The 15,230-nt window shown below is 37.0% G+C and overlaps 1 protein-coding gene across 7 annotated transcripts in view; it reads right to left on the bottom strand.

Moving 5' to 3' along the window:
* Positions 1-1,006: 1,006 nt before the first annotated feature.
* Positions 1,007-15,230, bottom strand: part of LOC132114823 (disabled homolog 2-interacting protein-like) — a 99,812-nt gene continuing 85,588 nt past the window's right edge. For 6 of the 7 annotated variants that reach the window (XM_059523167.1, XM_059523168.1, XM_059523170.1 and 3 more), the window contains 10 exons: positions 13,803-13,947; positions 12,964-13,108; positions 11,685-11,921; positions 11,019-11,220; positions 9,474-9,652; positions 7,147-8,035; positions 5,605-5,757; positions 3,801-4,003; positions 3,480-3,567; positions 1,007-1,860 (listed from right to left, as the gene is read on the bottom strand). In XM_059523167.1, the coding sequence (XP_059379150.1) occupies positions 1,693-1,860; positions 3,480-3,567; positions 3,801-4,003; positions 5,605-5,757; positions 7,147-8,035; positions 9,474-9,652; positions 11,019-11,220; positions 11,685-11,921; positions 12,964-13,108; positions 13,803-13,947 (2,409 nt within the window). In that variant the 3' untranslated portion in view covers positions 1,007-1,692. The remainder of the gene's footprint in view (positions 1,861-3,479; positions 3,568-3,800; positions 4,004-5,604; positions 5,758-7,146; positions 8,036-9,473; positions 9,653-11,018; positions 11,221-11,684; positions 11,922-12,963; positions 13,109-13,802; positions 13,948-15,230) is intronic. The other variant, XM_059523169.1, reaches the window with a different exon arrangement.

Here is a 15,230-nt window from a genome sequence, read left to right as displayed (position 1 = left end):
TATATTTTTTCTTGTTCAAGAAGCTGTTTCACCTGGATATCCGTCACAATAGGGAAAGATGAGCTTAACTTCGGTTTCAAATTGACTGAACAACACTGGGCATTCAATCTTCAACAAGTACTCTTAATTTTGGGGTTATAAAAACAAATATAACTAAATAAATTAACTGTATATAATAATAAAATAGTAAAAAAAAAATAAAATAACACACACACACACACACACACACACACACACACACATATATATATATATATATATATATATATATATATAAACAGTTAAACAGAGCATACTTTCTCGCAAACCTGTATGATAAATTAAAAAACAAATGTATTGAAAACAGAGAATACTGAAAAATGGAGATGTTTGATATGACATTTATACAAAGTGGTTTGCCCTTGCAGTTTTTCCAAAATTATTGTCCTAAATAAACTAATGTGAAAATGTATACATAAAGGAACACTTACAGTCTTCAAACTCTAGCCTGATTTGAATAAAGTTCAATGGAGCTAAAACAGGGCAGAGCAAAGGGTCTGTCTGCAGGGTTGATGCAACTATTGCTGCGCTGCACTGACTCCCAGCTTGTTTGATGCAAACCGCATTTGAAGAGCAGGAAACATCACAACCTTTAAGAGAAAATCATCACTTCACACATCAAGTCAAACCTTTATCAGTAGAAGTGCTGAATGCTATATGCTTCATTCTTGCTGCTCTGAATAGCCTTTATAACAAGTCCACAGAAGCAGGTTTTGGTTAAAGGGTCCATTCTAATGCTATAGAAAGTGCAGAGTGGAAGAAAGACATCGTAGGGGACACACACTGATTGTACTGTAGCCATGACGTTGAATACGGAGTCTAATACTGGCCACATGAACAGCAAGCAGTATGAGGACGTTTCAATCCACGGTGTTGATATTGAGCATTTGCAGAGGGGTTAAAGTGTGTTTTCATCTTTGCCCTGTCTAGAAGCAGTACCTGAATGTATAATTGCAGCTTACATTGTTTTTCGTTTTTCTTTTTCTTCTAAATAAAGTACAGCAGACCTCAGCACAGGTAATACACACCGTACGAAAAAAAAAAGAAAATCTCTTTTCTCTCAAAAGCCCATAAAAAACTATATACATTAATGAGGTGCGTTACCTCTATATAGACTTATATGTTATGCAAATACAAAAAAGCGAGTGGTTTGTGCTACTGCTGCCGTGAAGTGACACAAGCAAGAAAAATGGTAAGAAAATTATGTTTACATTAAAGGTACAATAAAAAGAAAGCAGAAAATAGTTTTTCAACAAATAATTACATACAATATGATTTGTTATCATCATGCTAAGTCCAATCAAAAGGTATATATGCACAGTTCAAATCTAGAGGTGATACAGAGTTTGGTCACAGCTTATATTGGTGACCAAGTGGCTCTCTTGACAACGGCTATGAATGAAGCATCATGGGACATCTTTTCGTGGCTAATCTAAAAGGATTCAAAAAGACACATTAGCCTTTAAATACTGAGCGAAAAACGACATTGTGCAACTCCAATTAGTTCCCAATAAGAGTTATTTTCGATCCAGTACTAGGGACTTTGTGAAGTAAATTTAACCCCGCCGGTGCACCTTTTTTCTGTACTGTAAGAGTTACCCATAGCCCTTGACCGTCACTAGGCCCATAGGCCTTTGTGTGTTTGTGTCCACGCTAACAGTTGCTGCTGTTCCGGAATTCACCGTTTTCTGTGATCTGCAGCTTGGTAGGGTTTGTGGGAGAGATGCCGTTCCTCGTTTGCATGCTGTAACGATCCTTCAGCTGAGACAAAGCACTCATTAGCCGGGCATTTGCGGCGTCCAGGGATGCGATTCTCTTCTCCTGTGGGGAGTGACCATTAATGGAGGTCAGATAGGAGAAAATGATTAACAGTGCATGATATTTAATGTTTAATTAAAGTATTTCTACTCTGCATTGGACGCAAGTTGACTGGCAACATCTATAACCCATAAAATGAATTTGAGTTTAATTTAATTTTAATTTGAAAATGAGTTTAAATTAAAATGAATGCATCCTTGTCTTTATAAAATAAATCTATGATATAAACAGTCTTTAGTAATTTTGATGAGTGCTAAAATGAATCCACAGTGGGTGGATTTTATGCTCATCAAACTGTTTATGAGAGGCGCTGATTGTCCCCGGAGGACACGGGTGTTCATCATTAAACTTTCAGATACATTAACACCATTAAACTTCAAAGACCAACTCATAACATTCTGCTGAAACCTAAACCAAACACAAGAGGGTGCCATGAGCCTGCAAACGAGTAGCTGACGAGCCATACAAACATTTAAGACCATTAGTGAAAATGCTGCTTCTTTCCTGTTTGATAGAAAATGATACATTATTACATTTTTATCAGCATAACAACTTGAGTGAAAAGTTAACATTGATTTTTTACTATTCAGTATGCACCCTTAATGACAGCTGCACTCAAGCTGACACAGACTGATGATCATGTTCTCTAGCCTGATTTGAGAATAATCCAAAAAGCATCTTTTGCTGCAATGGAATTATATATGTATATTTATATATAAATCTTGATCACATGCTCTGATAGTAATAGCTTTGTAGGACTATACTTTATTTGGATAATTGAAAACAAAAACAACAACAACAACCAGTAACATTTTATTCTGTTGCATAAAACTGATTAAAAATAATATATTGATATTTAAAATTTATATATTTTCCATCCAATTTCACTGCTTTACTTTCAATAAAGTGTTGTTTTTTATTGGCTTGTATTTTTAAAATTCAGTATAATTAAAATTATCAAATTAAATTAATTAGTTTATTAGTTAAATTAATTAGTATATATATATATATATATATATATATATATATATATATATAACTATATATATATATATATATATATATATATATATATAGTTTAATAAGATAAATAATTATTAAAAAGCATTTTTGGTTTTGTTTTTCAGAATTTTCCGTTTCGGCCAAGAATTTTCATTTCGGTACATCCCTAAAATATATACAGTATATACTGTTACAAAGTAAAAGTATTTACTGTCATTTTAAATATCACTTAGTTCAAATGGAATAATTTATTTTCTTTTATTTATTTTTTATCAAACTTTTGAGCAGTAGTATATGTATACATATTGTAAAACATTTGCAGTTCACTTAAATAGCACTGCTGTGTAACCAAATACTTCAAGTTCATTAATTTATTCCATAAGTGTCTCAATTTTATATGAGCTCATTAAACCATATAATAATTATGTAAAAATTTGATAAATGCTGTTTAGAATAGTTTTCAATGGAGTATAGCGTGCCAATGCAAAATCTTTCACATAAATTAAGCTTCTGGATTTAAATGCACCAGCTAATGACATGATTTGATTACAATAAACACTGCCTTGACTGACTTGAAAATGATTAAAGTCATGTAAAGGGTGATTAGATATTTAATTCACCTGGGCTTCGATGATTTTTTGTTTGGAGTCTACAATGGCCTGCATGTCTGTGTGATCTTTCTTCAGCTCCTCTTCAACTGACATCAACCTGAAACATAAAATTGCCATATACATCTTTATACTTCAGATGCTACTTAAGTGCTTAACTGAACTAGAGCGTAATACTTCAAATACTATCAGAAGTTTATCTGGGATTCTTTAAGTTTGAAATCCTTGTGATATCTAATGGATCACACCTTATGGGGTTTGAACCTACAATGTTTCGTTTTCTAGACCGGATTTTTAACCAGATGGTCACACCACCTCAAAACAAATCTTCACCTGGTGATGATGCTTTTCATCTGGTGCTCTTTCTCATCCTGCTGCTTCCGTAATATCTCCTCCGTGTCCTCAAGCCGAGACTGGTACTCCAAGAGCATCTTCTGGGTTTGGTCATCCTGGCACTTTATGTGAGATTCATACTCTTCCAGCTTCTTAGCAGAAATACGCAGCTTTTCCTGCAGGACCGCAACCTCCTGCTGATACTGAGGAGGAGAAAGAGAGAATGAAGTACTCTAATAGCAGGATTATAGAGCAACAAAAGCTGTGTAAAGAGGGAGTTCTCGGGTGTGTACGGCTGTGGTTTGAAATGCATATTACTCGATCAGAGCCCTGCTAATCATCTTGTATCTGCCTGCTAAGCCTGGGAAATCCAGCAACCAAGCTGTAGGTGCTACAGAATATTTCAAAGAGGAATTCTGTAGTTCAGAGTAGTGCATGCTGCTAACAACACCAATATCATGGGTTTAACTCCCAGGGAGTCAATGTACCGTGAGACCTTGACATCAATAATATATATATTATATATCAATAATATATATATATATATATATATATATATATATATATATATATATATATATATATATATATATATATGTGTGTGTGTGTGTGTGTGTATCTATATCATCAATACCTTCATCTATCTCTCTCTCTACATGCATATCTTAACATTTTTAGCTCTTCAAGTAAATTGCTCTTATTTTAGAGATGTTTACATATTTTATATATATAAAAAATAAGACATATTGATTTAGAAAATTTATTTTTTTGCTGTGTTGTTGCTTCAGGCTATTCAGAAACTAAGAAAGTGTTGTATGAAATGTTTCATGCAACTGTTTGGAGAAGAAAGTTCTGCAGAATTCCCTGTTGATAGTCTCCATCTTGAGATTAGGCTTGGTTAAAGGCTTATAGACACAGAAACCTACTGCTTTATAAATATGCAAAGACAAAGACTTGGAATAATAAGCCTGGTTTCCTGTGTGTGTGTGTGTGTGTGTGTGTGTTTTCATCTTGTCATTTTGCATCTAGACTAAAATGCTGTTGTGCAATAAGTTACATTCCCTGTAGAGGTTTCAACCAAACTTGATAATATCACTTACATTAACAGCTTCAAACAGTATGGATGCAGTGGGGTTCTGCTGAGGGAGGAGCTTAAGTATGTGCGTGTACACACTCAGTGCACTCCGCCGGGCTCATCATTCATTAAAGAGCAAGGGAAAAAGACGGCAGACAAGTCTGAACAAGATGTGTGCTCTCCACTATGTAGTGATTTGAGCCTGTCCTCCTGAATTACAACTCAAAAGTCAGCTTCATCTAAAGTCTATTACAATTGCATTGTTGCTCTTCAAAAGAATCAACCTGTCTGCAGTTTGACATCCACAGTGCGCGTATCAGTTTGAGACAAGATTCAGTGACTAAGCAACTAGATCTGAGCTTAAAATGTCCTCAAGTCTGGGTGATCAGGAAAAAAACCTTGGCTGGTTCTGTCTTTCTTTAGTTTAATGGTTTAGTGTTTAAGTTTTCAATTTACACCATGTTTACAAGTTGGGTGTCGATCATTGATCTAAGGAAGGTTACCTAGCAACATTAGCATGACCTAAATAATATTCATCAACATGTCCTCACAGAAAGTCTATCATATTCAAGAGATGACAAATAGTGAAACTAGCTAACATATTTTATAGGAAATCTGTTGTGTCCCTGTGGGAGGCCAGATTTTGATCACACAGACAGTAAGCCTGCTGTTTTTCTGCATACAGTATACTGCTGTTTTTCGTGCCGTCGGATGAGGTCTCATTATTACCTTTTCAGTTGGTGTGAGATCCTCCTTGTTTGGAAAGTCCTCCCGGTGTTTCGAATCTGGGTCAATTCCCTCCTGCTCCAAATATTGCACATTCATATTCAGCAGCCACGCAGCAGTGCGGTTCAACGCATTGGGATTCACAGGAGACGGAGCCTAATAAAAGTTCATTCAAACACACACAGACACAAAAACATTGTATCATAATTGGTCATGTTCATCTACATGAGACTAAAATTAGGTTTTACTCATACACACAAACAAGTGCCTTAAAACTTTTCAAGGTGACAACAACACTTGTGCTCACTAGGAAAAACACTTGCTCACTAGGAAAAACACTTGATCATTTTTTTTAATGAAGATTCATTCTGCAGACATCAAAGGAACCGTCTGGACAATGCGAGCAGTCATTTAATCACTAGCCCAGTGTTTGCACTCAAGCAATTAATTCTGCTTGTCTGCTCCGTTCTTTTTGCCTTTGACGGTGAGAGGGCTGTGCAGTCGTCTCAACCTTACAGCCCACAAAAGACTCATTAACCCCTGAGAGATCTGAGTGCCAATTTGTTTAAAGGATATCAGCCGAGTGCTAGCTAATTTGGTTGTATCTAAATCAACTATGGGAATGTTGCAACTAACGGACCTAGTGAGACACAAAGGATGATTGGTTTAAAAATGCTATCTCTCGAGAACACCAAACTTTGAAAAGTATCTTTCTTTTGAACTGTAGCAATAATAACAGTAATTCAGTTTACAACATTCCTGAAAAAAAAAAAAAATGTGAGCATTGCCTACCTCGCAAAACTTGTTACCACAATGCTAGTTGTTTGTGTGTTGCTGTGCGATTTCTTGGATGTTCTGAGTGCTTTTTGGCATGTGGATTGCTAGGGTTTTCTGTTGGGTTGCCAGGTTGTTGCTTACTAGGACAACTCAAGAAGGACCAACCCTTAATCCTCAAAGATATTCTGATCTCCAGATATAACTTGGGTCTTTAATATAAGTCTATTTTATTTTCTAAAACAGTTTATTGTCCAGGCAAAAATCATGTTTAATTTCCGAAAAATAAATAAATAACAACAACATTTGTGATGGTATACAGAGGCTAGCACATGATGCAGAAATGGCAATGACTTCACACAAATTATGAATTAAGTTTATCTTTTATTATTTCATTTCCTCGTTGTAGTTAACATAAATAATATCTTGTTTTTTCCCCTGCATGTCATTAGTGGGGCTCCGTAATGCCAAACGAAATAAAATTATAATAAAAATAAACAAATACATATATAAAAATTAAATGACTAACTAAAATTAATAAAATAAAATAAAAGCAATAAAAAATAAGATTTTTAAAAAAAATTGCTTTAAAACCTAAACCTAAACCTAAATTGCATTGGGTATACTGGAACTGTAACAAGCAAAATAAATGAATAAAATTAAATTAATGAATTAATAGAATCTGCATTATTCAACAAGGACGTCTTTGTTAAATGAAATGTCAATTTTCGTCAAAAGACAATAAGAAAAAAAGTGTTTTTCTAAACTCACTTGTTTGTGTAGGGTGCGCTGTTTAGATTCTGGACTGTCCCCTTTGGAGGACGACGACTGCTGCCTCAGTCTGGTGCCACTGCTGGGCCAGTCAGGAGATGATGACATCATACTTCCACTGGAGGGGCGGGGGTACGGTGCAGTGTTGAGCATGTTGGGTGGAGTGCGGCCCCTTGTGATGGCTGGAGGCGGCTGGTCTATCCTGCGCTGCGGCCCTGTGCTGTTCTGGCGTGGTACGTTGGCTTGGTGTTGGGTCTCTGTGAGGGACAGTTGTCTGCAGGTGAACTCTCCAGAGCACCGAATGAACTCGTCTCCATTGCTGCCCCCTCCGCCACTGGCCCCCATGCTAGACTGGCTCAGAAATGGGTGCTTTGACCCTGCAGTAGCTGCTTCCTCTGCATTACTCTGGGAGCTGATGGAGCTCTGGCATTCAGATCCTGAATCGGCCACTGCGCGGGGCAATCCAGTGGCCATCTGGTACACAGGGTTCTGGAACGAGAGCGGGGCAAGCAGCTGGGACCTCCCCATGGCGGTTTCTATACTCAGTGTGGTGGGTGTCTGGCCTGCCCTCTTCAGGGTCGGACCACTGGGTGTGTTGCCCTTAGCGGTGCGGGTGGTCCACATTCCTGTGCCCTGGCCAACGGAGGTCTGGCTGTCATTGATGGGGTCGCTGAAGGAGGTGTTGGGAGCGCTCTCAAGACATCGACTGTCCTGCAGGTCCACCATGGACAAGCTCTTGCTGCCGTTGGGGATCTGAACTTCTGGCTCGTTGGTCTCCGAGTAACTGGAGCTGCGGGCAGGTGACGGCTGGATCACAGAATTCTTTGTTACGAAAAACAGGTCCTTGTTTTCGGGGGTCGGTGAGGGCAGCCGTGTGAAATCCACCAACCTGTCCAAGAGCCAACGGGACAAAATGAAGATCACAGCTGTTCTTTAATTAAAATCAAACTTATTGTTTGCTGATGTGACAGTAAAAAACATGTACACTAAGTCTCATGACAGAAAACAGCTTTTATTCAAGACTACATTACAATATATGTCTTTGATTACTGTGCTAGAGAATAAACCACCCTGAAGAAAAGGAAAGAATAAACAATGTCTTGCTTGGTGCAAAACAAATCTGTTTCTCATGGATAAACCTGACAACGTTATCTGCATGCATTATATTATCAGTTTCTATATTAACACTATCGTTCAAAATTTGGGGTCAGTAAGATTTTGTTTGGAGAGAAATTAATTCTTTAATTCAGCTAATTTTAAATAAATGCTTTTCTTTTCAACTTTCTCTAAACTAAAGCAAATAATCTTGAAACCAATGTACAATGGTTTTCTCAAAGATTTTAAATGTCTACATATTAAAATATTCATATTAACTGTTTTCAACACCGATAATAATAAGAAATGTTTCTTGAGCACCAAATCAGTATTATAATTATTTCTGAAGGATCATGTGACACTGAAGACTGTATGATACTGAAAATTCTGTTTTGGTATCACAGGAATAAACTAAATTTTAAAGCGTATTCAAATAGAAAACAGCTATTTTGAATTGTAATGAAATTCCACAATATTACAGTTTTACTGTATTTTTGGTGAGCATAAAAGACCTCTTTCAAAGCATTCAACAGATGCTTTTAATCAAAGAGACTGTGTGTGCATATAAACAGTATGTGTGTTTCTAAGAGAACTGAACCCTGAAGTTGCTATTACATTGCTCTTCTAATAAAGAAATTAAAGTAACATAGAGAGTTAGAAAGTAAATAGTCAGTAAAAGATCTGAAAATGATTATTAAATCGTGGAGATATCAGATGCAAGTAATCTTCTTTGAAAGCACTGGGTGATCAGTGGAGCAGCAAGAGAAGATGTGGCGTTAACAAGAACCTTGTCTGGAACGCGTTTTACAGCTTCATTTTTATCATATTCTACTACATAATGATGAAGATTTTACTAGCTTGCAGTTTTTCCTCTCAGCTTTATTTACATGTCACAATGTCATGTTTAAGGCTCTCACCTAAATATATGAGTGCTTTAAAAGTATTTCCCTGATTTCACAGACAAAGTAGCCATTAACTCGCATGAATCACATCCCAGATCCCAGAGCCCACAGAATCAGAAGTCTTTGGAGTTTTATTTTTAAGTTTGTTCATTTTTTTTGTTCATCTTCAGTTCATCAGTTTCTCAGTTAAAAGCCTAAGTAATGCAAAAAAAAGATAGTATATTTGCTTGCCAGTTAAACTGGATATTTCTTATTACTTTCAGATTGACAATAACCTGCAATCTAGACCAGAAAAGTCTGGTTACATAAGACATTTTTTCCTTGACCTACCCTGTGATCTCACTGTCCATGACCATTTTCTGCAGACCGGTAGACAGGCTGCTGCTGGGTAGAGTGGGGGAACCCACACGCTCGGTGGGAGATGACACAGGGGGCCCGGTGGGGTTCGTCAGGGCTGAATTCACATCCCGCAAGATCCGTGCTAAAGGACCCAGCTTAGTAATAGTACTCTGCAACACAATACAGAACTGTGAATGACTGGATTTAACCCTATGAAGTCGATTAACGCGGATACGCGTTTTGAGTCATTTTCTCCTGATAACCCCGAAAAGAACTTAAATTACACTTTCAGTTTTAATCGTACAGATAAGAGCAATACATCAATCGAATCTGTAAAGGGTCTACTTTTTTTTGGATACAGACATAATAATAACAAAACTTTAACTTTAAACACTTAAAAACTTACAACTTTAAACTTGATAGAGCATGAAGGTACAATATCACCACAGAAAAGCCACCTAATATAAAGTTTTGCATGTTATTTCAGTACAGTTTAAAGCTGCAAGAAAGGAGAGGCAGTGCATTACAGTTATTTAACTTTGTCCATAGGATTTTGTTAGCTTATCATGAATAAGCCTGGCCAAGTTAACTGGATGCATTACTGTATATTGCCACTTTCACATTGTATCCATCAAAAATCCTGTAAAAATGCATTACGCTTTTCTTAAAAACATTAAGCAGCACAACTGTTTTCAACAGTGATAATAACAAGATTAACCATTTTGACTTAATGACCACTTAAAATAAAGTTATTCCAGTACAGTTTGAAGCAGACGAAAGAAGCTGTGAAATCACTGTAATGCACGTTCAGTTGGTGTTGTTAGGTTCAACACAAGTAGCGTGTGAATCTTAATGACTAATTGTTGGTGTAAATCTGGACATTTCTATTAAAGGCACACAATTTAGCCAAACAGCAAGCTGAATTTTAAAACTATAACTATTTTATGGTTTCTAGCAAAAAACAAAACAAAAAAAAAGATATATATCATATATCATTGACTGTGGCTCCTCCAATCAAAATTCAGAGCTATTGTTATCTGTATTTTATCTTATCCATTAGTATCAGATAATCACTTGATAAACTAAATTAAGCTCTTTGTAGTTTTTTTTAAGAATCTATTTTTCTGATCTCAAATTACAGTTTCTGTTCTGTGCGAGTTGTATGAAGACACATACATGGGACGTCGTGGCCTAGTGGTTTGAGAGTTTGCCTCCAAACCCAAGGGTTGTAGGTTTGAGTCTTGGGCCGGCAATACCACGACTTAGGTGCCCTTGAGCAAGGCACTGAACCCCCAACTGCTCCCCGGGAGCTGCAGCATAAATGGCTGCCCACTGCTCCGGGTGTGTGTTCACGGTTTGTGTGTGTTCACTGCTGTGTGTGTACATTTTGGATGGGTTAAATGCAGAGCACAAATTCTGAGTATGGGTCACCATACTTGGCTGTATGTCACGTCACTGTCACTTTATAAGTACATTACAATCTAATTAACAATTTTAACAAAACATTTCAATATTTGTTGAATCGCAGGACCTAACCTGATCGAGCTGTGAGATGGCTTCGGACAGGAGAGAATGGAGAGTGGAGAGTTCACGGCCCAGGTCAACATAACCCTCGAAGCCTGCCGTGTTTGAGATGGTCTCGGGGTTGGAGATCTCCAGCAGGAAGCGCTGCATGTTGGTCCATTCATGTTCCAAGAACTGATTCATGAAGGACATGTACTCCTCCTTGCTGCCAAACCTACAACAACAAATACAGTAAATACAGTTTGAAATACAGCTGAAAATGTGTACAAGAGTTCATCAGTGTCACATAACAAACTTGTCTGCTACCACAGGGGTATGATGCATTAAAACTCATGATCAACATCAAATCATGTTACATGTTATAGCTTAATGATGTAACTTTTTGATGTAAACTATTTACTTGATGTTTAAATGAATATTTCAATAATTCAGCAAAGCAATCATGTTGTCGGTTGTCTGATGTTAGTCAACGGTCACCAAACAAGCAGGTAAATAAATGAAATATTTCACATTTTTATTAAGTGTTTCATTTTGATTGTTTTTTATTTTTAAGTCGATTCATTTTAGTTTTACTCGTTTATGCTTTAATTCATTATTAGTTCCCTCATGAAGCCCTGAGGTTTGCGAACACCCAGTTTGGTGGAAATAATCTATAGTTGTACGCACGAACACACTCACTTGGTGAAGTTGGCGAGGTTTTGTGTCACTTTGGCAATGAGTGTAAGTGTGCGGGCGGTGCGGTCGTCAGGATATTCCTGCATGAGGCTGAAGAGCGAGGGCGACATGATGGCAGGACACAGGAAGCGCAGGAAAAGAGATGCGCTGATCAGGCGTTCGCTGATGTCCGGTCGTCCTCGGTTACTGCATTCCTGCCTCCAGGATGCAAACACTTCTTTGAGCTCCCGAGGAAACACGCTAGAGTGGATAGACAATAAAATGATTTGATCAGAAAAATATGACGGCGAATACAACATTTTTATTACAGCAAAAAAAGTATACAGTTAATGATGACTTTAAACCAGTGAGCTGAAATACCGTCTAGCACTGCTGAGTAACTGCTTAGTAACAAACAGGCCCAAAAACAACAACACTCCCACTCAGTTCTGCATTCCCACATCAAATCACAATCACCGTGTGCATTTAATTAAGTGTTAACAAACGCGTGACAGCATCCTCTCCCACAACACTTTCACTGCTACACCCGTTAACCGTTACTCCCACCTTCAATTTTCACATCACCGCCGTAAGGACGTCCCCTCCTGCGACCTCTAGCTCACCACAATCTGCCGTTTAAGTTGCTCTTTTCGAGACAGAGAGACACATAAAAGATGGCGCACAAAAAAACCGCGACAAGAGTTAGACACAGCTTATCAAGATCCAGTTTAAGATCCTCCTCAAAGGGAGCAAAATTACATTCCTCTGATGGAATACCTTGCACTAGGGAATTGCAGGAGGGAGTAACTTCATATCGCAGCATGGTTTTGCTAATACGTAGGTAATGACTGAGGAACAGCACAGTCACTGTGAGGACAGATGGAGACGTCTCACTTCTTATTAGTCTTACTTTGCCAGGCATCGTGGGCTTTCTGGAGAAAGATGACAAAATTGCTAGTTCTGGAGCTGCCTAGAATTAATTTAAAAGAACCCAAAAACCCTTTGTGGGTCATAATATTCTAGCGTGTTTTTATTAAGCATTTACATTTCTGAATTTGGTAAATGCTTATCATTTAAAAATGCTTGTCTTTTTAATCAGTTCATTTATTGCCTGAGATTCAAACCATGGCCCAAACTGTGCCTATATGCCATACTGACCAATCAGTTTCTAACATAGGACTAACAATTTTAAAATATTAAATGAAGCATGTTTCCAATAAAAAGAACATGTCTATAAATCTATCTAGGGCAGGCAGTTGCTGTGTGCAGACGCTGATGTGAGAAGTGAATTTGATGGCATTACCAGTAAGAATTGATGATCTTGCAGAAAGCCAGCTCACAGCACATCTTCAGGTTGCTCTGGTGCTCATGCAGGTCACTGGAGGAGCACTTGGATGGATCCACCTCGCAGTTCTCGTCTGACTCATACAGGGCTTTGATGAACTCACCTGGGACGGAGAAAGTAAACAATGCAGAAACCTCATTTAGCACAGAAAGCGTGAAGCCTGATGCAATACTGTACTGTACAACAAGGGCTGATTATTAATGATCATTAGAAATGAATATCAATTTCGAAAAATATTTAAAAATTCTACTCATCAGATGAGATGCATAATAAAAGCTGATTTATTTTACAGTGCAAAATAAACACCATCTTTGAAGAATTGATCCCAAAATGAAGAAAATGTTTAGACACATTTTAATTACATTACTTGAGTCAACTGAATATGAATCACTGACTCATTCTGTAAGTAAATAAATTATTTAAAGAACGATTTGGTTTTATTTTGTAATGCACAAAAATGAACAAAATAACTAACTGCAACATTACATAATATAAAACTATTCTATATGTAAACTGCAACACTTTTTCACAGACTTTACTTTTGAAAGTATTTTTCCCAGCATCAGATAAACTCTTTTGAAGGAAACCTAGATTAAAGCTTTTCCTCCTCACTTGATTTTGCACCCATAATTGACTTGATATCTTAAATAATTGAACAGAACTTAAAAAACACATACTAAGCACACACACATACACACACACACACACACAAAACCCTAAATTATTGATTATATATTCTCACAAGCATATCTGATGCTCTCCAGAAATAGTAAGGAAAGTATATTTCACTTTTTTACCTAAAGCGTCCTGAAGGTACTTCTGTCCCACTAACTTCAGGTACTCCTCTATAGCTTTAGTAGCCAGTGTGTTTTCACGGAATATGAGATGCTCATTGTCTCCGCACCGATCCACCTCCGACATCATCAGATCTGTCAGAAAGTCCTGAGGAGGACAAAGCATTAAGAAGTCTTTAGTGATGTGCAGCATTTCTAGTCTTTAAATATTTGAAACCTTGGGTTTAAATTGCAAATGGTTCCCCCTGACTCTCATTTGTGAGATAAACAAAAAGTTTCGCCCAAACACATTGGTTGAGTGAATGTTATTTATAGGCTGTTTTTGAGTGTACTGTGCTGCTTATGGTCCGTTTCCTCCTTTCTTTCCCCATCTGCCCATCTTTGATCACTTTGCTTTTGAAGTCCCACATTTGATTTTGAACTATCCAGAACTGTGTCTGACTGGATGAACTGGAAAACAGCAAATGCCTCTGATGGGCCGGATGCAGGAGTTTTTCAATGGAGTCCAGGAGCATTGCTATTGACTGAAGACACACAGCAGCTCCAATCAGGACATGTTCCAGATTAAGATGGTTATGGATATCCAGTGGGGGAGATGAATCATATGCAGTGATAGTGTGTTGATTGTGGGGTAATAGATGTTGTATAGTTCAGTGAGGTCTTGTTGTAATATTCTTTCCCTCACTTTCTGTTTTTCTTCTCTTATGATGTGAATCTCATGTGTCAGCTCCATCTTCACTGCACTACATCAGTTTCAGCTGTGCACATCCAAGACCTCAGAAGCCCACGAGTCAACATGCTAATGATATGTTCAAGAATCATAAATCCATTTGATATCTTGGGATCATTTTAATTGTTACTAGTCGAAAATCTTCTCCTCTGTGGTAGCTGTTAAGCAGTGATGACAAACAGTAGATGTCAAGTTTAAAGATTTTAGAGCTTTGCCAAATGGGAAGATCTTAAGTGAATAACGACAGCATCTATGCACTTTTTTTGTTTGCACAGAAAGAACAAAAAAGCAGTCCGAAATGTAACGACAGGAAGTGTAATTTACTTAATTACAATTCTAAGAAATTCAGCAGGTAATGACTTTGTGGGAAATTAGGTTTTCATTTAAATTAAAGGTAACAGGTTTATCCAGGTTAATTTTTTTTATTATTAATTTGAATCCAAATTCTAGTTCCTGTTCAAATTCATATTCATTAAAATGCACCAATTTAAAAAGCATTTGATTCATTTCAGAATGACATTAAAAATATTCAACAAATGATATTTTTTGCATATTTTAATACTTAAGCACATTCTGTCAGTTATATCCTTATACTGTATAATCATAATGTTTTTTTTTTTTTTTTTTTTTTTTTACAATAATTACAAAATAGAAAGGTACCATGAAAAATAGTAGTGGTAAAAAGTTTATTTTTTGTTCTC

The sequence above is a fragment of the Carassius carassius genome, chromosome 34 (assembly GCF_963082965.1).
Source record: "Carassius carassius chromosome 34, fCarCar2.1, whole genome shotgun sequence".
NCBI lineage: Eukaryota > Metazoa > Chordata > Actinopteri > Cypriniformes > Cyprinidae > Carassius > Carassius carassius.
The sequence above is the reverse complement of the archived record's forward strand: the minus strand, read 5'-3'. Positions and strand labels throughout refer to the sequence as shown.